The sequence below is a fragment of the Dermacentor albipictus genome, chromosome 7, assembly GCF_038994185.2.
Source record: "Dermacentor albipictus isolate Rhodes 1998 colony chromosome 7, USDA_Dalb.pri_finalv2, whole genome shotgun sequence".
NCBI classification, from domain to species: Eukaryota; Metazoa; Arthropoda; class Arachnida; order Ixodida; family Ixodidae; genus Dermacentor; species Dermacentor albipictus.
The window spans coordinates 14623898-14649250 of record NC_091827.1 but is presented as its reverse complement, the minus strand read 5'-3'; the positions used below and the strand labels follow the sequence as shown (position 1 = coordinate 14649250).

Below are 25353 nucleotides of genomic sequence, written 5' to 3'. Positions count from 1 at the left end.
CGTAAGGCAGAGATGGCTTCAGCTTCACCGTGGACGCGCATTCAAAGCCTGTGACTGGTGTTAGATGGATCAGACTCAGCTGATGACGGACGTTACGATCGAGAGTCTGTGCACCGGCAAATCGCAGCTTGTTCCTAAGCTTGATCGGCTCTCAAATTCGGTACCGGGGATTCTAATCTGGACATTATCGAAATTCCGCCATGTTGACAGACCATTGTCAGAGCTAATCATTTTTGGAATACCGATCTCACAAGCCGTCGCAGCAGAGTGCTGTACGAATGCGCTGTTGCAGTTCTTACGAACAACAAACCTGTACGAGTGGCTCTATAGCACTGAAAAGTGTTACTCATATTGTGCTGTGAACAGCAGTGATTGTGTGTGTGTGTGTGTGTGTGTGCTCCGTTTCCTCTATTTCCCTCTTGCTACGTCCTCTCACACACCCTCTACCCCCCTCCAGTGGGGAATAGAAAACCGTTTCTTTATTTCCTAGTTAGCCTCCCTGCCTTTCCTCTATTTCATCTCTCTCTCTCTCTCTCTGCATGTTGTCAAATTCACCACCGGTTGTGTCACCTCCGACTGTCCAGCTCCGACTATAGACATCCGACTATGGACATCCTACACCTAAGTATCTCTCTCTCTCTCCATTCCCCTCCCCACGTGTAGGGTAGCAAACTGGACTCAGTCTGGTTAACCTCCCTGCCTTTCCTTCTTCCCCTCTCTCTCTCTCTCTCTCCGACTGGCCCATAGGGCTACTACGGCCCTCTCTGATAGGTCCAAAACGCGAACATTGCGAAATTCGACGTTATGGTGCAAGGTGACAGGGTTCAGACACGGCCACTTTATCGCGAGCGGCCATGGTCCGGCATAACGGCTCCATATACTTTGCTCCCTCGTTGAACGGTTTTAGCCGGCCAAAGTAGAGCTGGCTCTTATTATCCCCGTTGTTAGCAGCTCTTTCACCCTTCTCTCTCGTGGCGCTTTTCAGCCACTTAAGTCGCTGCGCGAGCTCTGCCAGTGAAGTCAATGCGCTCGCGCTTTGCCCAGCCGTTGCTCCCATTCTGCTGGGCGTCCCGAGTTGCCAACGAGCGCATTCATGTTCTCCTCGCAGTAAACAAAAGGCCAGCTTTATTTTTAGCACAGAATGAGTTTCGTCCTCCGCCTTGTGAGCTTCTTTCTTCGTTACTGCTGATACACAACACTCTAAGAACAGTCTACACCCTTTGGTGGCCCCTTCTGCCACACAAAAATAATCGTCATCTGCCTTGATGCGTTTCCTTTCTTTATCGCTGCGAGCCCGGAACTTTCCAGTAACGAACGGCACGCGCGTTATCAGAAGAGGCACTCGAAAGGGTGTAAACTGTTCTTAGAGTGAATGACGCCTCGTCGCCATGCTGCCGCAATTGGACGCGCGAGAAAAAAACAGTCCTGTTAACAAGTTAACGTGGTCTCGCATACACTACCGCAGATATTGTACCTTTATGAGTTTGTTGACTCAAAGCAGAGTTTACATTACAAACGCAGCGCTGCTGAATATATCCGTAGGAAGGCTTGTAGTCACACTCAATAGACTCGATCGTCTTGCTTCTCTCGCCTTTTCGCTTTCTTTCTTTCTTTTCTTTTCTTTTTTTTTTGTATGCATATGAGGAGGTTCGTTGTGGACTGCACTGTCTTAATCTGCTTGCCGTCTGGTATGCGAAATACATAAAATGACGGCAACACAAACAAATAACTCTGGGAGGAAGAAGTCAATTACTCTGGTCAATTACTGCGCCAAGTATAGAACGGAAAATTTTGACGACGCTCTCGCTTTTTTGGTAGAGATACTGAACCAGCGTAGCTGCCATGCACGTGCTGTGGTTTCGCATTTCGCACAAACACGCAATAGAAAAGAGAGAGAATAAAACGAAAATTTAACGCTCAATGTTGTGTTTTGTCTTATTTTGCTGCTGTAAAAATTTTACGTATAATTTCTCTTCGCCGGCTGAAATTAGCACTAATTAGAGTGTGAAACTTTTTTTTATAAGCGCTCTTACTGGTGCGCACTTTGATTTGATCGCATTTGATTGTTATTTGTCATTTCCGGTTTCTAATTTGCTGCTCTGTTTCTGGCTGCCTACATTTGTATGTTCTTTGCACGTTAACAGGAAGTCACCCAGACAGCATGTCTCTGGGGCCTCTGTAATAACGTATGTGAAGCGACGTTTTGTGAGAGAGAAAAAGAAAATAAAGCTCCAATAAAACTTAAACCTGAAGAAAAGCGTATCACAACCATTCCAGCGTTGTTTTTCGCTCCCGGTTTGATAGGGTCTTTCTTTTTCTCTCTTTATTTGCTTCCCAGGGCAGCTTTTCAAAAAGTCCGTAACACTGGAAAACCACAGCACCGTTTAAGGGGCAGTCCGGTGCCCGCAGAGGCGTGATACGTTTTATTTGTTTATTTCTTTTTCTTGAGCTCAGTCACGCTCGGCTAACGGAGCGGCATCGAGATACGCGTGTTTTTCTTGGGGATTGTGTGCGTTTGGAGCACGATCTTACCTTTACACGAGCCTTTATGGTCGGCTGATCGGGGTCGCTGTACGGCCCAGAATGCTCACTCGAATGGATTATCACCACAGCGACCCATACTGCGTGATTCTTGCGCCCCACGGAGTGAAATAAGCCGGCAGAAGAAAAAAAAAAGAAAACGAACGTGGCGGGCCTACCGTTTGGTAAAGCGATGCGGCGGACTGTAGCATAGGTACGCCCGCAGACGCAGCCAGGAATCAACGATTCAGTATCCTTGATTACCCTGTAAGTCGTCCACAAGCGCCGTAATGTATTCAGCGAGGCGAGCGGTGTTTTGTGAAAGAGACTTCTTTTGTTTCTCCCTCTAACTGCATTTAATATAGGCCACACCACAGCTTTAACTTATGGGAGTGTCTGCTCGCCATACGGACTTGCTTGGCGAATCTTTCATCCACAAGCATCGACTGCAACCGCCTTCCTACTTCCATCACTCGTATCCCGGATTGTAACAACTTCAAATCTGCTGTCTACCATTGCTTTCTGTTAAATTCAGTATGTATTTTTTGTCTGTGCTTTTTTTTTCTTTTCTTACCGTTTCTCTTTGAAACGCCTTCAGGTCTTGAGACTATTTCAAATAGATAAATGAAATAAATTAGTTTTGCAGCTTAGAAATATATCGCCTCATTGCACGTTGGTGCAGCCTTCGGTTCAAACGTAGAAGGATACGCTATGCACTTGGAACCCTTGCTGCCATGTTTTCTCAGTACACGCCACGCGTGGACTTCGCGGCGGCACCGCTAGGTGGCGCAGCTTGTCCGGAGGGAAGCGCGAGACATGAGCGCCCGGCTGCAGCATGTGCCTCATGCATGACGAGTCTAGGCGGTGGCAGCATGCTGCGCCGCTACATTGCTTCAATGCTAATCGAATTAACGTCGACAGTCACCCTGAGATGGTTTCTGCCGGAACTTATTCGCTTAACCAACCTCGTTTGTTGCTCGTTTCACTAGCGAGATAATTTTTGACGTATGAAATATATACGCGAGAACTGCGGTGATCAGCGTTGGTGGTGTTACAGGGGGCTGCCCGTAGAATTTGTGCTACGAGTATTTCGAAAAAGTGAAGTTCCGAGCTGTGTATTATCGCGTTGAATTTCGAGTGTTCTTCTCATTGGCGGAACGCTCCGTTTTTAGAAGATGGTGACATTAGACGTCAGTTAGACAATGCAACTTATCAGTGTGCGCGCTTATAACGTTTGTCAAATACTTCAAAGAAGAATCCTGAATGTGGCTAGAACGGGCACCGATTTATTCATGTTGCACTAAAGAGATTCTAGATTTTGTCGCTGGTTGTTTATTATTTTTTCCCTTTCTCAGTGTCGCTTATTTCGGACAACACCAAGTGGTCTCTGTTGTCATTTCACTTTTTATTTCCTCTTTCTTTATTTGCATTTCGGCCTTGCGTATGGCGTTTTCTTTTTGTCATATTCTTATTCTTAGGGCGAATAATTAACCCTCAATTATAATGCCCTACGTGTGGTACAAGTTTTTGTTATACATAAACAAATACGGCGTTTCTTGTGGCTTTTATTGTAACATAGCGCGCATGGTGTAAACTGAACTCATGGCAGCCCTTAGGAGATATAATAAATCAAAGATGGGCAATTGAACTTTCTAACAGCCACTTGGTTAGCTTCATTCTGAAGGCTCCTATACAGGTAGCATAAAGTAACACGAAAATACCAGAAATACGGTACATATAGGCTTGAAAAGAAATACCATAGATCAATAAGAAACAAACATCGGTGCATAAAGCTAGCAAATAATAATTTATCTTGACACGATTTCCAATGGTCTTTACAGGGGAGGCATTCTGTAAGAGTCCATTTAGTGGACATGCCCATTTCGTCAGCTTCTGAAGTGCTCATTGGCTGGTGTGGGTGGCACGTGCACAGCAGACAGGTGCCACAGCCAATAAGCACTTCAGCAGTTGACGAAAGGGGCGGGTCCACTAGGTGGACTCTTACACAATACCTCCCCAGGACAAGATCTTGGAGAGTAAACCGCGCCACACTTTGCACGATGTTTCTTTTCTTGCTAAAATTATGTGCAAGAATGCGCAACCGGTGACTCAGAAGTCCGAAACAAGAAAGAGAATGCACCTTCTAAGTCGACTGGCGAAGCCGAAGATCGATAAACTAGCTGCTATCATAGATCGCACTGTTGTCCTTCCCGGACCTTTCCACTGCACACTCATTCGAAATCCTTAAACGTCTTTTACCACATCTCCGGGCATTCGTTCCTAACGAAATAAACCGTAGTGGTCGTTATTGCTCGTGCGCGTGTACGGAGATTGGCCTCTACGGAGGGAACACATTTTTCACAACCTTCCCTTCCCTACCTTGACATCCCTGCATAGAGCCGCATACACCACATTGGGTCACTGGCAGTACTTTCATCTTGTTACATGCAGTGCAGTCCGTATGTAACTATCCCGCTTAACGGGAAGCCCATATGACCGCTTCAGCATTTATCTTTGTGCGTGCTTGCTGTGAAATTTTTACGCTCCTTCTCATCTTTTTATCCACATCCCCCTTTCCCTAGAGTGTAGTCAAACGGGCTCAGTCTGGTTACAACCCTGCCTTACCCTTATTGCAGCTCTCTCTCTCTGGATATTACGCTGTCACTTAGCGATGAGGTGCTGAGCCGTGCTCCCTAAAAATTGTCGCGGAAAATAGCGCCTTTTCCTCTTCACAAACACTCTCTTTATCTCTCTCTTTACCTTTTAGCGATGTGGCAGATTAGCGGTTCTTTCGTGTATCCATTTCAACACCGTATGCCGCACTGAAAGTAGTAACCTCTGCCCTTCCACGGTTTACCGTCAAGGCGGTCCTTAGACAGTGATCCAAGCTACTGCAGGCGCACGTTACCGATGTCACTCGCTTACAGCTCAGCTCTCGCACGTACAGACTGCAGTCTCGACGTGACTCTAGCGGGTGTCCGGGCGTAGACTCTGGCGCCCTGCATCAGCGAGGGCACCCAGGTGGTGACATACGTATCGGCAACCCGACGGAGACCGCTGCATCCGTGCACGGCGCACCCGCATGCAGCTCAATGCTATTTGAGCGACATCTGCTCGGCCACCCCACCTCCTCTCGTATTTTTCTACGACAGAACCCCAACTACGAAGAAGGTTGAGCAAGACTAGAAGAGGAGTCCCGTGGTCCGGACGACGCACTGTCCTCGCGGTCCGCGCTCGAGTCCTCGTCGCTGACGCTCACTTTGACGAGGCGCGGAACCCTGGTCTCCCGGACCGGCGGCGCGCCCAGCTTGGCCTGCAGAGGCCTTGGCGGCAGCAGGCTCGCGGCGTCGCCCTCCTGTGGCTTGCACAGGAGCGCGATCACGCCGGCGGCTGTCTGAACAGCCAGCGACGTCCACGGCACCGGCTCCTTCGCTGTCCGGGCCGGTCTCCTGGACGGTCCCGACGACGTCCTCCGGAGCTTTGGCGTCGCTTCCGCCGCGAGTCTTTGACCCGCGTCGGTTGGTGAAGCGGATCCTTTGGCGTCTTGGCTAGCGGACGCGTTCTTGTCCCTGTTCGGCTTGCCACTCGTCCTCGCGCCCTCCTGCTGCTGCGGCTGAGTGAGGTTTGTCGAGGATCGGGAAGTAGTCATCGACCTTGTCCTGCGTGTAATGACAAATAATGCTGACGTGGTAACGGCACGAGTTTTCCTGACCGTGGCGCGCCAAAACTTGCGAAGACATTGGGTGATCTTGCGATGGACTGAATGCATGAAATCGTGATTCGCTTAGGCTCGTTGGTGGTTCATGGCTATAGGTACAGCGCGAGGAAGACATGGACGCACAGCTTATATAGAAGCACGCAGTGCTGCATGCGTGTCTACTCCTGTCCGTCCTGTCTCTTCCTCGCGCTGTACCTATAGCGGTTATTTACATCTCCCGCATCGTTGCGTACGCTCTGCACGCAACCGTACTGAGCACCCGAACTCATAGGCAAGCGTCGTATTATTCGCTAAGTAACCTAATAAATAGAAAATTAGGGTATTTTTACGTTCTTCTTCTTTCACAGCTTAAAACATTTCGCACGAATTTCCAAAGTATGTTTGCAACTGCACGGTGCCGCGCAAGCCATACCCTGCCATTCAGAAGCCATCCACTGGCATTCTATTTTCAGATAAAACCGCGCACAATATCGTACTCAGTTGCAAATGAATAAGAACAAATAAATTTTTTTTAAAAGTAGGCGATGAAAACGATAACTTTCTCGCACGATAATCGTTCGCCCCTTGCCTCAATTAAGAGCAATATAGAGAGAGGCGAAAGAAAGGAGAAAGGTAAGACGGTTGTATCCGGAGCAAAAGTTACGGTTAGCTACCCATACAGGGGTACGGGGCGGAAGTAGTTAGGTAACAAGGAAATAAAGAGACAGAGAGCACAAATTACCTCAGGAGCAGGTTCTGCGATGTTGTTGCCTCTTTCCTGCGGGCCGTGACCCCTGGAGCACTGATGGCGGCTGCCTGCTGCTGCTGTTGCACAGCTCTGATGCGGTGGAATCGCGTGTAATTCTCGTTGCTGAGATCCGAGATTGGCGGCCTCGCAAAGGGCGGCTCGTACAGCTGCACTGCCATCGTGGTCGCTCGAGGGTCGCTTCCCGCTGCGGCGGAACCCTTGGAACTGCAAGCATGAGTCGGTCAGGCGAAAAGACGAACCGATCGAGTGAGACGCATGCACAAGTTGCACGGTATAACATTCGCCCGTCGGGGGTCGGGCATATGAAGTTCAACAACGCTGATTCTTGGCCTAGTTGGTACGGTTTACTCATAATGGCAAAGCCTGTCCTGTGTGTCTGTCACGTCCCTGTCTTCTTGAATTGCGCTAAAGGCTTTGCCATTATGAGTAGGTTGTGCATATGTGGATGCGAAAGTGCTTTTCGAAGCTTCTCGAAAGCTTACATGCATCGTAATGGGGCTCAGTGCAGGTCAGATCTTCTACGAAACGCGAACTAACTGGTTAAGGTGTTCTATTTAGAACCGAAAATTCAACGGACTAGACTACTTTAACCAGTCAAAGGTCTCACTGCAACGTGTGATATTAAAGAAATTAGGAGGCGTATGCTTCTCACGGCAAACCTCGGAACACATATCCACGAGAGCAGCATGCCCATGCAATGATTCCTTTAAACCACCTTACCAAAGCACTTAATTTCATATGCTCAGTATCGTATCCTGTTAAAGGGAGTCCCTAATTTGTGTCCTGCAATCAATTACAGCTGAGATATGCGATGAAAGCCCGTAGATTATTTTAGTACGCATGGTGTCTGCCTAATGCCCCGTGTGGGTAGCTTTTCTTGTGACGTGGTCGAGAGGATATTGTAGTTGTAAGGAATTTATTGCCACTTAGATGGTCCCTATAAGAGGGGATCATTGCTCAGAAGTTGAGCACTTAATTTGTGCCCATGTGTGTCAACACGTATAACACATCTACGTGATTGCGCGCATAAATTACGTTATCACGGAAACAGATGGTCCACATCTTGGGATCACAGCACTTGGTAACGCGTGCTAAAGATGTCATTCACTTCGATGTCATTCAAATGACGTAAAAAAACGCGACACGTAGCCTGCCGTTCATGGCATATTATTTTTTGTCATTTTCCCCTGAAACGTCACGTGCGCATGTTCCAATTAAGACGTCGCCCTGCGCTCTTTCCAAAATTACGAAGCTCAACTGTCAATGAGGAGTAACGAAGCATCGCTCAAACGTTCTTAAAATGAACAAAGATGTACATAGGTCAAACGCAGTCCGACCTCTGACTTCGCGCCGCGGGCATCTGCTGCAACTGCTGAACCCTGGCCACCGCGGGGGCCAGTGGGCGTTCCTTGAAGGGCGAGGCGTTGGCGCCCTGACCCCTCGGAGACCTGGTCGGCGACGACTTGGCCGACGAGGACGACACCGACGCGGCGGTCGTCGCATCGTCTCCCGACAGGCTGCCTCGGTGCATGACGGCGGACTTGCTCCGGTGGAACGTGGTGTGCTCGAAGCTCACGCCTCGGACGAGAGCGGCCCTCGCGCTGGGCGACGGGCCCGCACCCCTGGCCCGTCCTCCGCCGGACAAGGTTCTCGAGGTGGTGGCGCCGCCGGTGGTGGTGGCGGCGGCAGCAGCGGGGTCGTCGGCGCCGACGTTGAAGCGAACCACCTGTGGAGCACACAGCTGAAGAACATATCCCACATAATTGTCTCGCTTCCATATGCAGGCACTACAGACCCGCGCTGTTCCTTTAGAAAACATTTTTTCCCACGCGTGCTGCTGCTGTGTTCTTGCTAAAATTTTGCAGAAAGATCGCATTTTATGGATTGTTCAATATAACACTTGAAACTGTCACTTGCCTTTTTGTAGGTTAAAAAAAAAAAAGCAGTGCCTATTTGCCTTCGTCTAAGCTTACCTCGCCCCCCCTCCTGCCCCCAACTTAGTGATTAATGAAAACCGATCTCGAAGACTATGCTTTTCCGCAATGCGGAAGGGACATATCCGTCATGTTTTAAACATCACTCACTGCAATGGACGCAGGCAAATTTATATTTCTTTTTACAATGCAGGTAAGTAATAGGGCCAAGTGTGGTATTGAAGGATCCGGATCCTAGAATAAAATCTTGTTGGGAAATTTGAAATCTTGTTGATCATGAAGATTACGATGACGATGATCAAACTATGGCGCAAGCAAAAATTCATTAATTGAACAGACTTTTAAAACTCAATAAATGAAACGAAGAAGAGTAGGAAAGAGGGAGCGTGATTTGACAGTAAGACGCGGACGTTACGATTTCTGTTTCAATCAAAAGGGACTACAACGACAACAAAAAGAAACCTGCCAAACCGAGTAAGATAAAGGAACAAATGATGATGACAAAATGTATTTATTAAGGGATGACGCGAAGGCCTATAATGGGGAATAGGAAGAGGAAGGGGGAGGCGTATTCAGAGCCGTCCTAGAAGCTGCGCGTCCAAGGAACAAATAAAAAGGGGCTTCTTGGACATTCTTCAATGGCGCTTTTTTTTCGTTCACTCAGCGGCGAGGAGCAGCAAGCGTCAACGCAATACGCCCGCTTCCTCCGTTAAAGGAAAATGCCCGCAGCGCCACCTGACCTGTGGCGGTGCGTTCTTGGGCAGGTCCTCGGCGCGAAGCACGGCCGACCGCGTGCGGTGGAACTTGCAGGTCGGAGACGGCGTCGCCTCCGCCTTGGCGGCCACGTCCTGCGGACCGCCGTCTGCGGCCAGTGACTGCGGGGCCTCGACGTCACTCCTGAGGTCCACCGCCGAGCCGGGTCCCGCCCTGAGGACGTCGCTCCGTGTCCGGTGCAGCTGCACGGCCCTGGGGCACGACAACAAGAAGGCAGCTTGTACAGAATGCACCAGCCGCGCGTAAAAAAAAAAATGTACATCGCTTGTTCGCCCAAGCTACCGCACGTAAAGTCACATCGTTTCTTTCCCTGATCTACATGTGACACTATAGGGAGATTTTGACGCTTTTGGCGAAGTGTGCAAGAGAACGTAAAGCTAATGAACTGAAAAGGTGCATGGGAAGAAGTTTGGGTTTTCGAGCCACTTGGAGGCGCCAATTCTAAAACTCCGTACTGACTCGAAAAAAATGAAAAATAAAGCATCAAGCGAGACAAGCAACAGGGACAAATGACGAAAATTTCGTTTTCGTGGTGTGTTTTTTCCTACTTATGAGCGTGTACATCCGGTGAGAGAAGTTTACGGCACACAAATACCACAACAAACGAGAATTTCTTCTTTGTTAGGGCATGGTGCTCGTAAATAGCTCACCGTGTAGGTCACAAAGGCTGTACTACTGTTAGATGCTAGTTTTCGCAGTTCAGCCTTTTCGCAAATCCCATGTCCCGTAAATATTTGTGGTTTTCTGTACCGACTCAGCCGACAGCTTAGTTTGCCAGTACTGCTATGCGCAAATATTTATACACTTAAATAAAACAATTAAATTTGCTAGCGTTCTTCTTTTTTGCTGTATTTGGCAAAGCGCTCCTCAAATGGTGGACAAGAGTGTACACAAGGGAGACAAAATCGAAAGGTTACATTCGTTCGTTCATTGACATGCTGGTTTCACAACCCGCCGAGCCCGACGTCAACAAACAAGGAGCCCGAGCCCAGCCCAGCCGAGCACACCACTGCCGGGGCTGTTACGGTGGCAAAATATTCTTTCTTTTTTTCACATACATGACATTTTATTTACCATGTTGAATTAAAAGCTAGTTTAACAATTCTGCAGAAACACTTATGACTACTTACGTCTGGAAATGCGAAAGCATTGTATACCGTTTGTAGACCTCGGAACGTCGTGAACGCGCTCATTTTGTACACTCATGACGCGGCGCCACCTCCTCCCCATTGGCCGTGCTGTACTAGGTCACATGTTTAATCAGCCAGATGACTGCGACGTGACGTGTTCAATGACGCACGCACATAGGCGCACCTTTAGTCAGCCAGAACCGCGGAGTCGCGTTGTGGCGTCGGGGAAGCGTACTTGTCTCGCGACCCGGAGGCCCGGCTTCGACTCTCACCCAGGCCGAAATGGGCTAAATTTTCTTTTCGAAGCCATTGACTTACTTTGTTTACAGGAACCTCCCTGAGAAATTTGGCGTCATACCGAGCATTTCTTGGCGGGTTTTTACTCTTTGCGCCGTCGGCCATTTTTGGCGCCCCTTTTCAATCACGCCGATAACGATGGATTTTCGCTCACTGGAGCGTGTAATGCTTTCGCATTAGAATACAACGCCTACGATAATAGCAAAACACACACATCATAAGTTATCACGCAAGAACAACAAGTTGTCCGATGACCTGGGGCTTCGCACAAATATTTCAAGTTCTTCAAACTCTGCGTGTCACTCTCGAGGACCATTACGCCTCATCACCTATGTGCTGGGCTCCGTACGCGGCCCGGCCTGCCCGACAGAAAAATACAGTGACCCAGCCCTGGCCCAGTCGACATGACGTTGGGCCGCCCGAGCGCAGCCCGTGGACCGTGTCGGGCTTTCGCGAGCGACCCGGTGCGCCCTCGCACACCTCGAATTCGAACACCCCTAGTTCTTGCTAAAAATCGAGCCCCTCTATATTCCCGATTTCTCAAGTATTATTGCGCAACAAAAAAGACCCTGACGTAAGAGAAGAAGACACACCAAGCCACCCTTACGTCCGTGTCCTTTTTGTTGCGCAATAATACTCGAGTAATGGATGAGCAACTTGCCCGGAGTGCTGCTCTCATTAAGTTCATTCATAAATTTCATTTATGATTTGCACGCCAGTCAAGATGTACGCGGAGGCAGAGCGGGCGGGTGAAACGATTAGGGAGCCTCCGCGTACCGCGTTTTACACGGAGCGGTACACGGAGGCTCCCTAGAAACGATCAGGGAGCAGCAGCACGTACACGTCCGGCGGCGAGTTCTTTCCTGGACACGTGCACCGAGGTGAGGACGTCCGCCTGCTGTCGCCGCCCGGCGAGCTGCCGTCGTTCTGAGAAGAGCCGGCGTCCCCGCTTCCGACCTCTTCCCGGACCCCTTCCGGCGGAAATGTGGAAGCCTCGTCGCCGGAAACGACGGAGACCACGACGCCGTTGCCGCCGTTGTCCTCGACCACCACTTCCGTGGGTCGGTAGTCGGACTTGGTGCTGCCGGACCGCGAACACCTGCCGTTCTCCTTGTGACCTGCGTGGAGGGACCGGTCACGATCCGCATGCGTTTCTCGTGATTGCACATCTCTAATAGCCAGTTACTCCGCATCGCGATTTTTTGCAAGCTGTATTTTAGGTTTGGCGTAATAGAACGCGAAGCAAAATGAAGCGGGAATAGGACAGGAAAAAAGAATGCGACAGATCCAACGAGTTGGAATCTATATACAGCGAAGCTTGGTGTGAGTGCATAAAGAGTCGAAATACGAGTACACGCATGGTACGCATGCACGCACGCACGCACGCACGCACGCACGCACGCGCACACACACACACACACACACACACACACACAAACACACACACACACGCACGCACGCACGCACACACGCACACGCACGCGCGCGCGGGCGCACACAAATTATACCGCGTCTTTTGTTAAGCGGAGTTGCCGACTACTAGCAAGTACGACGGATGCCTTGAACGCATCATGATTTCAGAGGCAGCATGCACATACGTACGTAGCGCCATTCGAATCCATTCTATCCGCAAGAAGCGTTGACTTCATCATTACCGTGCTGCCGCGGATGCGCGAATGCAAGCTTTCTGGTTCTTTTTCTTTCCCCCGCACAACTGGCGGGGCCGCCGCTGCCACTATCGGGTGGAAGCGAGCGCCATCTAGTAATGGTCTAAGAAACCCAGCGGCGCGGGTGCTCCGCTGTGATTGGTTGGCCTACTCGGCAAGAGAACAGCCAGACCGCAGCACCCGTTCGCAAAGAAAAGCTTTGCTTTTAGGGGAAATGTGACGGTGTCTCACAACAACGCAGCCTGCGTGGGAGCCCCAAGGGGTATGGCCAGAACCAGCAAGCAGGCCCCTAGTACTTATGAAGAATTAGGGTGCGGAATTCGCTTGTGCAGCTTCCTGTCTTTGATGCATCAGTTGTTGAGATTGGCATAAATCTGCAAAGACTTTTACTGCGAAGCTGTTAGCCTCTCGTTGGTCAGTATTTTTCGTGTCTATGGAGGGAACGCCAGGTAGCGTCGAGGAGTGAGGACGTGTTTACGCCGGCTCCGCGAACAACCAAGGATTCTGGTGGTTTTTCTGGCAAAATGATCTGCGAAAGTGCTACAATCGATTTTCGGAAGTGACAAGGACCCTGTGGACAGAATTGTTTGTACCTGTGAGTCGAGTTTTAGTGATTTTACGGCTAAAAAACTGTAACCGGAGCACAACGCCACGCTAAGCCTCACCCCGGCTTCGGCATGGCCCCGGCCGTGGACGGCGTCGACGGACAGCTCCAGGCCAGCGGCGGCTCCCAGAGAAGCGGCGACATGGAAGTGACGGTGGAAGGCAACGAAAAGGATCCTAAGGGACCCGACAACGAAGGATGGTTCACCGTTTTGGCGAAAAGGAGGCAGAAGACCGTGCCAGCTGGCGCGGAGACGACGCTCGGACGCTCGGCGGACGCTCGGCGCGACGCGCTCAAGAAGGGAGCAGGGAAGAAGGAAGCGGAGCTATCGGTAGCATCGAACCTACCGAGATCTGCCTGCCACGGGCTGGAAAGTGACTCTACGACTACGAGAAGGCCTCTCGGTGCTTCAGAAGGCACCGGAAGTGAGCCTAGGAAGAGCAGTGCGCGAAAGCGCGGGCGTCAGCCTACAAGAAGCCAAGGGAGACCGCTTCGTGATAAACACCAAACAAGGTACGATTATCTACCACACATTATCGATGGAGAATGCTAAAAAAATAAGCAAGATAGAGAAGATCAGAATCGGAGACAAAGATTACGGGGTCGTCACGTACGTGAACGCACCAGAAAGCTGTGGGCGTGGAGTCATTCACGGCATAGAGGAAATGTACTCCGACAAAGATGTCCTACTCAACCTCAACGAGGATGAAAACAACCCGACAATCCTAGAAGCAAGAAGAATGGGCAAAACCAGAACTTTCCTCCTAACTTTTGACGACGAGGAAGTTCCACGCACGGTTTTCTTCATGGGCGCTATTCTACGGTGCTTCCTATACAAGAAGAGGTACGAAGTATGCTACAAGTGTGGCGGACTCTGGCACAGATCAGACGTGTGTGACAATGACGAACCGAGGTGTAGAGGCTGTGGGGCAACCAGACCGCAAGAAGGACATCAATGCGAGCCGCAGTGCCAGCTCTGCGGCAAAAACCACGTCACCGGGGATAAGAAGTGCAGGAATTTATTCCGCACCCCGTACATCGTGAAGAAGAGACGATGGGAGCAAAAACAAGCGGCCGATGAGGCGAACCAAGAGGAACTTCGTAAAAGCAGGCCAAGCGAGAGATCGAACAGCAAGACCAGGAGCCGCTCGGAGTCCTTCCCGAGGCTACAGACGCCGCAACAGCAGACACAACAGAAGGAAACAAGTAACAAGGTGAGCTGGTCAGGCAAAGTCTCCCAGGATTCAGAAAAGGATAGAGAAAACCAGGAGCTAAAAGAGCTTATTAAGAGGCAGGAAGAACAAATCAGAATACTGATTGAGGACAGGAAAAAGGAGAGGGAAGAATTTTTAAAGATAATCGAGGAGATGAAAAGAGAGAAGGGTGGAAACAGTACGAGACAGGAAGAGAGTGTAGGGGACAAAGAACCTAAAACAGATCGGCCCCCGCTCAAAAAGAAGAGAACGGGAGAGACAGACTCAGACAGCAAGATGGACAAAGTTACTCAGGATATTACCCTGATGAACGGAGCTATGATGCAATTCATGGAACAAACTCGAGCGGAATTTGAAAAGCGCGACATCGCCCTCAAAGCAGAATTTGAGAAACGCGACTTCGCTTTAAAAGCGGAATTCGATTTGTTTAAAACACAATTAATTAACATTCAAAATGCATTGGCAAAATAACACGATCTGGCAGTGAAATTGTAGGGGCTTCCTGAAAAAGAGAGCAGTCCTACAAACATTCCTAACTAACATCGATAAACCAGATGTCATTGCGTTGCAAGAGTGTGGGAAAAATGCAAAATTGGCCGGCTACACAGCCTACACTGGGCAAGGAGAGAATCGGCAGACAGCTATTTTAGTTAAAAGAAACTTAGCAGCAGTACTCCACGAGACTGACACAAATAAGATTGATCACGTCCTTATTGAACTAGTACCGAGGAAAAGAAAAGATAGAAGCCTATACGTTCTCAACGTATACAGCTCTCCTAAGCAAAAAAAGAATTGTGGTTTCGATCAGCACATCGACAGGTCCAAAAACATTGCAGGGAACAGCCCCATAGTCATAGTCGGAGACTTTAACGTGCAACACACGGCTTGGGGGTACAAAACCTCGCAACAAAAAGGCAGAGAATTATGGGATACTATCTCCAAGCATGACCTAACTCTACTAACAGATCCTCAAATCCCGACTAGAAAGGGAAATAGCGTTTCCAGGGACACCACACCGGACCTTACTCTCATAGGGGGACACATAACCGCACGATGGTGTAACACGGGAGAGGACTTGGGGAGCGACCACAGAATAATAGAGACGGTGGTAGAACACGGCATACCAACTCCCAAACCCAAGCAGTTCGAAGCGGTAAATTGGAACCTCTTTAGGCAGAAATGTGCCGAAAAAGTGGAGCTCAAGGATTTAAGCAGTTGGAGCAAAGCCCTCTTGGAAGCGGTTGAAGAGGCCACCGAAAAGGTGGAGGTGGACGAAACGCAAGAGGTAGTAGACCGGAAAATGGTCGGATTATGGCGGAAAAAGGGGCAGCTAGAGCAAAAATTGAAAGAGAATAGAAGCAATAGAAACATTAGGAGGGCATTAATGCACCTGAACGGAGAGATTGAAGAATACGCACTCGAACTCACGAAACGAAATTGGAATAGCATATGCGAACAGATGGATCACACAATTGGTAAATCAAATACATGGCAACTATTGAGGCACCTACTAGATCCCCAAAACAGCAAATCAGAGACGCGTAGCAACATGCAGAAACTAGTGTATAAGTACGAAGGTAGTAATAGGCAATTGTTCGCTGAAGTTAAGGATAGATATCTTAAATGTGGTCCGCAACAAACGCTGCCGGACTACAAAGGCGAAGAGAACCCCCTCTTGGACAGCCCCGTCACGGTAGGAGAAGTCAGGGACGAGTTGAATCGACTCAGAACGAAAACAGCTGCAGGACCGGACAGAATCAGCAATCGGATGTTGAGGAACCTAGACGACAAGTCGATAGTAAACCTAACGAATTTTATGCAAGAGTGTTGGGAGAAAGGTAAAATCCTCAAAGAATGGAAGGAGGCTAAATTAGTCCTAATTCCAAAACCGGGGAAAAAGCTCAGTCTCGAAAACCTCAGACCAATATCCCTCACGTCATGCGTCGGGAAACTATTGGAACATGTGATACAATCTAGAATCAGCAGATACTTGGAAGACCAAGACATATACCCTGACACAATGATAGGCTTCAGAGCACACCTATCTGCGTGCGATGTCATGCTACAGCTTAAAGAGCAAATTATCAACCACAAAACGAAGGACACGAAAGCCATCGTTGGCTTAGACGTGGCCAAAGCATTTGACAACGTAGACCACAGGGCAATCTTAGAACAGTTGAATAACCTAAACGTAGGGAGACGTACCTACGACTATATAAAGGACTTTCTGACTGACAGAACAGTAACGGTCAGTCTAGGGGGTAACGAGGAGAAAGGGATAGTGCTCAGTAATAAGGGGACACCGCAGGGCTCTGTGCTCTCACACACTCTCTTTAACATAGTAATGATTGGACTCCCGCACAAACTTAAGGACGTACAGGGGCTAGAACATACGATCTATGCGGACGACATCACCCTATGGATAAATAGAGGCAGTGACGCCCACATAGAAGAAACGCTGCAAAAGGCCATCAATATAATTGAAGAGCACTTAGAAAAAGCCGGACCTAAATGTTCAGCTACGAAGTCGGAGGCTCTCTTCATCAGTCCACAGAACATGCGAAAGAAAATCCCTAACCACGGGATAAAACTCACTGTTAATGGGGACGCGATTCCAAACGTAAAAGCTATACGTGTGCTAGGCATGCACATTCAGGACAATGAAAGAAATACGGAAACGATTAGAAAGCTTGAAATGAGCGTAAGCCAAACATGCCGACTCCTCCGAAGAGTCGCCAACAAGAAGGCAGGCATGAGGGAGGCTAACCTATTAAGGATAATACAGTCCTTCGCGATCAGCAAGATCACATACGCAACACCGTACCTTAAACTAACAAGGGCCGAGAAAAACAAAATAGAAATCCTTATTAGGAAAGGAGTTAAAACAGCCCTAAACCTGCCACCATGCACATCTACGCAGAGGATACTAAACATGGGCATTTCAAACACCCTAGAAGAGTTGATCAAAGCCACACTGGTCTCCCAGCAACAGAGACTAATGCGAAGCAGAGGTGGTCTGAGAATTCTAGCGAAACTAGGATACAAAACTAACAACAAAGTAAGAAACACGAAAGCCATCCCGTCACAAATCAGAGACAGGATACGCATACCACCACTCCCGAAGAATATGCATCCCAGTCACCACCAGGACAGGAGGAAAGACAGGGTTAAAGCGTTACAAAAATCACTAGATAAACAGCAAGGGGTGTTCTACACGGATGCAGCAGAATATGAAAGCAGACGAGGTTTTGTCTCAGTGACGACACAGGTTAACGGTGAGAACTCAAAGAGCTGCAGTACCCCGCAAAACAGTGTGGAGGTTGCAGAGGAGGTGGCCATAGCCTTAGCTTTGACTCAAAAAGGGGTGAAAATCATAGTGTCAGATTCCAAAACAGCTATCAGGAATTATACCGCAGGGAGAATCTCCAAAGAGGCGCTCAACATATTGGAGAAAGGACCAATTCCAGAAGAATTAGTGAACCTTATATGGACTCCTGCCCACGAAGGCTTGCCCGGCAATGAGAAAGCGCATGCATTGGCCCGAGAGCTTATTTACCGGTCCACCAATGCAGCCTCTACAGCCAGGGAGCCCCTACAAAAAGAGGAAGGTATAAACACTTACAGCGAAATTCTCGATTATTATAGAATGGGAAGGAAAACACTGCCAGAGGCGCATAAGAAACTAAGTAAGCAGGAAGAGATAACATGGAGGCAACTCCAAGCGGGGGTGATCTGCAACCCCTACATTCTGAAGAGATGGCACGATAGCATTGAGGCCATGAGTTGCAAACACTGCGGGGCAAAGGCGGACATGATCCACATACTATGGACATGTCCTAGATACAATATTCCAGATAGGGATAGACAATCCTGGGAGACTTTAATGACCAGCTCAAAGGAAGCTGACCAAAGAGAAGTCGTCCGCATGGCCCTGGACACCGCTGAGCTCCAAGGAGCATCAGCCAGCTGAAAGGGGAGGAGTAAGCCGAGGAGACAGCAAGACTCTTGCCTCCTCGGGGCTCTTTTTGCGGGTGCAAATAAACGTTATTTCTCTCTCTCTCGTGTCCATGTCCGTGGGCAAAAATGTGGACTGATCCCGGAGGTTGTGCAATACCAGGCCGACCCGCGGGGGAAGTGGAGCAGGCTTGAAGCACTCCGCAAAGTGAAGGAAAAAGTGCGTACATTCTTTGAGATCACGCTTACAACATACAGAACAGCATGCGTTTGAATAAAGAAACAAAACAAGCTACCAAACACATAAAAGCGCTCCTGATAGCTATGCGAAGCACGTAGCGCTCCCGGCATACGTTTCCTGGTAAAGATTACCGTTGCACAAGCTGCCGCGGCGATGTCAGCTTGCGACGTGGGAGTGACGTCACTGGCCTTTCGTATATAAATGAACCAGCCTAGCAACTGATTTTATTGTTGTTGCAGCACCGCTACGGGTAGGCAACGCATAGTTAGGACTTCCGAGGAGCAGCGTGAAACGGAGATTGGCAAAGGTAAATACCACGGCAATACCACCAGCGGCGGCGTGCAGTCAAAATCGCCAATACTACCATTACTCTAAAGCAATAAAGCATTGCTTAGCAGTTGTATTGGTGGTATTCAACTGCTTCGCTGGACATCCACTTTTGCGCGGGCGGGATGGCGAGTCAATTCCTTTTTATAGCTGGTAACTACGCAGTCGGAATAGTATACTTCACTGGTAGATAACAAATACCACTTATTGCTAGCTACAGTTGATACTTCTCATGGTGTAATCTACCACGCGAAACAAAATGAACAGCGAAAAACATCTGGATTGTATGACCAGTTTACCTTAGTTTTACCGCCCCAGAAATATAAATTACACTATCTAACCTCGTAAGTGGAGCCGGTTAAGCGGGACACGAGAAACAGTAATTATTAATTATTGCATACGAGCTATGAAGTTGTTGTTTATTCGAGTGTTGTATACGCAAGGCAACTTTTATATTACGATTATTTATTGTTACTTTTCAAGGCAGGAAGTCAGCACTCCGACGCAGGTTGCGTCACTGGCTTTTATTCGATTGACATTTGAAACCGGGGATATGCGCGCCGCCGCACGTCAAAAGGCAACGCACGTTGTTATCCACTACAGATTCGTTCCTCCACTACGTAAGTTCTACGTGCTTGCATGCATACAATAGCGGTCACCTTTGAAGTCGATGCATAGGCCGAAGAGGAATTCGGCGGGCACGAAGACCAGCACGAGGCCGACGCCGGCGAGGGATAGTCCCAGCCGGTGGTTTACGTACAGGCTGCTCATGCCGGCAAAGAACAACACGATGCCCAGCACCATCTTGATGGTGATGGAGTTGCGGAGCACCCGGGAGAAGCCGCCACCCAGCAGACGGCTGGGACGCGTCTGCAGCACAAGCATGGCCGGGGCTGCGACAAACAGACGACGAACAATTCAGAAACCCGCAGTGACCAATGCCCGTCTCGTTCCGGCCGCGTCTAGTGCAACGGTGTTATATACAACAACACCGGGACGCCTTGTTAAAACAAAAAAGAAATCGTGGCAGGCTTTCATTTCTTAAATTTCACTAAATCGCGCACTGAATTTCACGCGAGGTCTTGAGAGCACGTCTAATAACCGTGCTCTAACTTGAAACTTGGGAGAAAAACTGGCTGCATATTTGAGCACAGTGTGCCTACGACAGCTGCAAAAGGAAAGCGTTCCATAAATTCATTTTTTTATATTGGCAAGTAAAGAATGCATTGCACGAACAATGAAATAATGAAATGGTCGGGGTGAACGCTGTCATTATGGACACGGGCTATAGCAACACGCTGCTTCGCCTTCCCGCCTTGACAGCTGCTTTTTATGCGAAGCATATTACGAGGGCTCAACCCAGCTCCTCAGGCGCGGCGGTGACCATGAAATCACGTGACACCGTGACGTCACGACAGAGGAGAAGTGGCTTTGGCTCAACTCTTGCAAGACGGGCTGGGTGGGAATCGAACCAGGGTCTCCGGAGTGTGGGACGGAGACGCTACCACTGAGCCACGAGTACAACGCTTCAAAGCGGTACAAAAGCGCCTCTAGTGAATGCGGTGTTGCCTTAGAAACGCGCTGTTTCTAAGGCGTGCGTCTCTTGCTCAGGCGCACATTTCGTTGCCGCGCCGAACGCTGCTTTGCTCGACGCTCACCGCGTCCAATGCGGGGCGCGTAGTCGCTGCCCTGTAGCCCATTGTCTTACACCCCTTGGCGAGTCGACGGGAACGCTGTCGCGTTCCACTCTTGAAGGCGAAGAAGTAATGCATGAGTTGTTTCTTCGTCTAGCCGAACCAAATATAGCCAAGCAACAGCAGTTCACCAGGCTAAACAGTGGTTCAACAACTAAAATAAAGGCTAGTATGCTTCGCATCCTGGGCTTAACCTTGCCTAAGCCACAGCCATTTTTTTTAAATCTTTTATTTCGTTTCTAAAAAAATATTTGCGGTATGCTGTAGACAAGCTCGAAACAAGTGTCCATCGCAGAGTTACTGTCGAGTGCGACATGCATAATCATACCTGCCAGCTTGCAAATGTTACAATTCGTGACATTCCGCGGGAGGCGAGATTAGGGACGAAAGTGGGACGATAGCGCGCAATGTTTTAACTTCCCTGAACTTGCCCTTAGCGCATGCCTTTCAAGGTTGCGTACGGACTTGAGTAACGATGCTTTAAGTTTACACGCCCCACACCAACCAGCAACAAACTGGTAATACTTAATAGCGACTAGCAAAAAACTGTTTCTAGATCACATGGGCTTTCTTTAGCGACTTCGCCATTGCCAATTTCACCTGCTTCAACAACTTTTTTGTATAAGCTTACTCGAAACAAGTGTCCTTCGAGCATAAGTTAACCATAAAAAAAAGGAAACTTTCTTGCAACGGAAGGTTCGCGTGCGTGGAGACGGAATCTCGACGCGAGATTCTTAAAATCGTAAAAGTGGCCCGAATTCGTAAATGTTATGAGAAATGTTCGGGTGAGTTGGCAGGTATGTATTGCAAGTAGTGCAAGTGCACAGCTAGCTTGAGGAGAGCCACTTGAACAAATACGGGAATGCGCTCGCGTTCGCAAGGTATGCGAGAGTTCTTGTATTATAGTAACGTATGACCACGGCGTCTCCGTCTGAAAAATAAATAACCATCTTATATGTGCCCCCTCTGTTGAATTAATTCTCTTTAAATTCTAGCGCCAGCATTATTACTCTTGTTAGACAGCACTAGTATTGACTACCTCGTTATTTGTTCCGATTACGGTGGGGTTTAGGCTAACCTCTAATTACCTGAATTCTTTTATCGAAATAAAATTACTTCATTCAGACTTTGAACTGCTTGTAAACTGTTTGTTTACTGTTGGGAGAATGAGAATGTCCAAACTTGCTTTCATGCTATATTCAGCGATGCGTGCACCTGAACGTATGCATCGATGTGCAAGATATTTACATTCCTGCAAGATGAACACTACCTGTGCGGGGCTAAGTTTTCCAAGCGTGAGACGGCTCATCAGTGTTGCATAAGTCGTTGCAAAAAAAAAAAACTACGCATGAATTTACGAATCCAGGTTAACCTGCTCAAGCGTCGTGATGAGCGGCTGAAGAGATTAACCGTTGAGGTGCAATGTCTTCCAGTGACAAGGCGAAGGCTTATTCTATTTTGCGGCTGCCATTCGAGTTTGCATTGATAAGTGGGTTGAACAGGGAAAGTGAATGTAGGTTTCAAGAGTGTAGCAAAAGTTGGGAGGGGTTTCAACGTCTAGCTGAAGTCGAGGAGAGAGAGAGAGAGAGAGAAATAGATAGATAGATAGATAGATAGATAGATAGATAGATAGATAGATAGATAGATAGATAGATAGATAGATAGATAGATAGATAGATAGATAGATAGATAGATAGATAGATAGATAGATAGATAGATAGATAGATAGATAGATAGATAGATAGATAGATAGATAGATAGATAGATAGATAGATAGATAGATAGATAGATAGATAGATAGATAGATAGATAGATAGATAGATAGAAAAGTCGATGAAAGATAATGTCTTCCTGGGCGAGCCTACGGGCAGAATTGGGTTCCTTGAACCGCATGATCATTCGTGAGAGCCGCACTGGAGTGTCAGCATTTGAACGACATCAAGTATTTGAAGTTGAATCGCTTTCCAAGTGTTTCTCATCAGTTATCATCATCGCAATCATCGTCGTCATCATAAGCATCAACGCAATCACTGTCGTCATCATCTTTTCATGGCTTCTTGTCCGTGCCCCTAAGCATCTCAGGATGTTTGAATAAACTGATTTGATTTCATCATCGTCATCATCATTATAGTCATCACATACTCAATTACCCCAGTCGCACATACTCAGTAACCATAGGACTACATACCCAGTGGGACATGCTCAGCAACCCCAAGGGTCCATACCTTGTGGCACATTACCTATGCAGTAGTCTCAGTTACACTTATAGACTGCACTATCTTCGGATTCGGCCCACGAAAGTGGCGAGAAAATGGTTAGAAACGGACACATCCGTTGCGAGAAAGTGGTGTTACTCGCCAGGGAAGGCATGCATCGTCTAGAAGAAAAAAACAATGTGCAGAAACGCGATTCTTACTCGGTAGTTTCGTACTGCGCACAAGGAGCAGTGAAGCGTATCAGTTTTGTGTAATGTTCGAGAAGACCGGGTCGTCTTTATGCCTCTTGAAGCGAGAGAGGCGATCAGCCGTCGGTGTTCGGCACGCTTACGTGGGCGTAACCCAAGGACAGCGCGCATACCCATGCGGCAACGTATGTTCGGCATTTTCTTTTACTTCCATTGTGTTGCATGCAGACCTGCGCGCTCCCGTGGACGGAGCCACAAAGGCAGTCAACTGGTACCCGTCTCTTGACGAGGAGACAAAGGGCGCGGATTATTATCAGGCTGATTTATGCCTGTCAACTATAGTCAAAGATCATTATCCGTCCTATCTTGTATGCACACGCATTCAATGCCCTTCCAATGGAATAACTAACGAGCACAATTGATGGCTGTTTCGGTCACTTTGCTTACATAGTTTCGCTGCAAACTTTGTTTTAACTTTCCGCAATAGAGAGTGCAGCTTGTAGGGATATCTGTCGGAGACTAATGAAAAAAAAAATGACTGCCAATGTGAGTGTCCTCCTTTACTTGTGTGCAACGGTCCAACGGACACGAGTTTTCACTGCACAATGTAAACAGCGGAAAAGTGTTTGCGCGGCTGACAATGACCTCGGATACAGGAATAAGACAATTACGTCTGGGCCTTCTCGCTCGCATGGATGGATAGATGGATGGATGTTATGAGCGTCCCCTTTGGAACGAGGCGGTGGGTTGCGCCACCAAGCTCTTGCTATTATACTGCCTTATGACCTACCTAGGTTAAAAAAGGGGGAGAAAAGAAGAAAAAAAAACCTATGAATTCCCATAACCAAATTTTCTGACCCCCTATTATGAACTTTGTCTTTGTACGTCTCCGTTTTTGTCGTTTCTCTCCTTCCACCAATATTCCAGTCGCCTCTTACTAATCTTTATTGCGGAGATTGGGTGCCTAGAGGCCAACGCCACCGTCAAGGACAGTGGCTGCCACAGGTGACAGCCTTTGAAAGGACCTGCAGTGGCCTGCCGCCATGGCATGTCACATGAGTGCAGAGATCGCATTGCATGACTCAAAACGAGAAATGAAACGCACGCGCACACACATGCACAAAAGCGCATTTGCGGCCACGCTGGCATTTTAAATGAGCGATGCCACAGGCGTTCTGCTATGTCGGTCGTACCACAGTGGTAGTATCTTGACAAGTTGCAGGTGTCGAGGCAACTCTAGTTTACACGGGAACCAGCGATAGCCCTACCCATAACTACGCCAAAAGTGAACGGTATACAAGCTAGCTGTCACTTGTGTGTTACTAAAGAAAATGACGATTACGGCACCTGGTCAAGAGCTGTGCAACCAGTCATTACGAAATTTCACGTCCAAGCTTAACCTCGAGTCAATAGACTCGTTGAAACACGCTTGATATACACGTAAATGCTCTCGTAAGGCAAACCGTTATTTCAACAATATATGTTGCACTTAACACGGGGGAAAACACTCAAATTCTAGTGACACTTTGGAAAACATATACTTCCTAATTAGGCTGTCAGATGTTTCAGAAATATAGAAGCGTTTAACTTTGTAACAGCGCAAAACAAATTAATACAACTTTTCAACGGGTAGCTATTACAGAATACGTAAATAGGACAAAATCAGCAATTTAATTTGTGGCCCTACACTTTGATTTCATGTTCTAACACGTGAGCTTTACAAGCATCCGGTTCACAAAATTGCGCACTGCCTAATCACGTGTAATGTAACATGTCACTTTAAATGTTACTTAATATGTGCAGTTTACAGAATTTCGGCATCAGCTAGTCTTTGTTGTGGAATTGGAAAACGCTGCAGTAGATGCTAGTTTATTATTCTTTTTGGTTTCATTTGCGTAATTTTTGTGTAAACATTTTGAGAGTCCAAATTAAAATCTGCTTTCAAAAGCTCACTCGTCTGCCTTTTTTTTTTTCTCCTTGCGACAACTTTAGTACGTATACTATTCGGTAAAGCGGTTGCCCATATAGTGATGACATTTTTACGTTTCTCTTGCATCTTAACAGGGAGGACAATAATAGCTTGAAACAGGCGGCCAAAATTTTCTGCAGTTTGTAAGATTTATAGAT

At 48.1% G+C, this 25353-nt stretch overlaps 2 protein-coding genes across 2 annotated transcripts; both read right to left on the bottom strand.

The window, feature by feature from the left end:
• Positions 1-5451: 5451 nt before the first annotated feature.
• Positions 5452-8805, bottom strand: LOC135914409 (prophage side tail fiber protein homolog StfR-like). Its single transcript, XM_065447250.2, has 3 exons — positions 8324-8805; positions 6960-7190; positions 5452-6179 (listed from the first exon to the last, which is right to left on the bottom strand). The coding sequence occupies exons 1-3, from the start codon at positions 8803-8805 to the stop codon at positions 5681-5683; spliced, it is 1212 nt and encodes a 403-aa protein (XP_065303322.2). The 3' UTR covers positions 5452-5680.
• Positions 8806-9596: 791 nt separating this feature from the next.
• Positions 9597-20013, bottom strand: LOC139047489 (uncharacterized). Its single transcript, XM_070521298.1, has 3 exons — positions 19788-20013; positions 11963-12239; positions 9597-9886 (listed from the first exon to the last, which is right to left on the bottom strand). The coding sequence occupies exons 1-3, from the start codon at positions 20011-20013 to the stop codon at positions 9604-9606; spliced, it is 786 nt and encodes a 261-aa protein (XP_070377399.1). The 3' UTR covers positions 9597-9603.
• Positions 20014-25353: the final 5340 nt, after the last annotated feature.

Excerpts from the sequence above, each read along its gene's own strand:
- LOC135914409 (XM_065447250.2), bottom strand. The coding sequence starts at position 8,805 with ATGTTTTCTAAAGGAACAGCGCGGGTCTGTAGTGCCTGCATATGGAAG. Across the intron at positions 7,191-8,323 it reads CCCGCGGCGCGAAGTCAGAG|TTCCAAGGGTTCCGCCGCAG; the intron begins GTCGGACTGCGT and ends TCATGCTTGCAG. Across the intron at positions 6,180-6,959 it reads TCGCAGAACCTGCTCCTGAG|GACAAGGTCGATGACTACTT; the intron begins GTAATTTGTGCT and ends CATTACACGCAG.
- LOC139047489 (XM_070521298.1), bottom strand. The coding sequence starts at position 20,013 with ATGCTTGTGCTGCAGACGCGTCCCAGCCGTCTGCTGGGTGGCGGCTTC. Across the intron at positions 12,240-19,787 it reads CCTATGCATCGACTTCAAAG|GTCACAAGGAGAACGGCAGG; the intron begins GTGACCGCTATT and ends CCCTCCACGCAG. Across the intron at positions 9,887-11,962 it reads AAGAACTCGCCGCCGGACGT|GGCCGTGCAGCTGCACCGGA; the intron begins GTACGTGCTGCT and ends GTCGTGCCCCAG.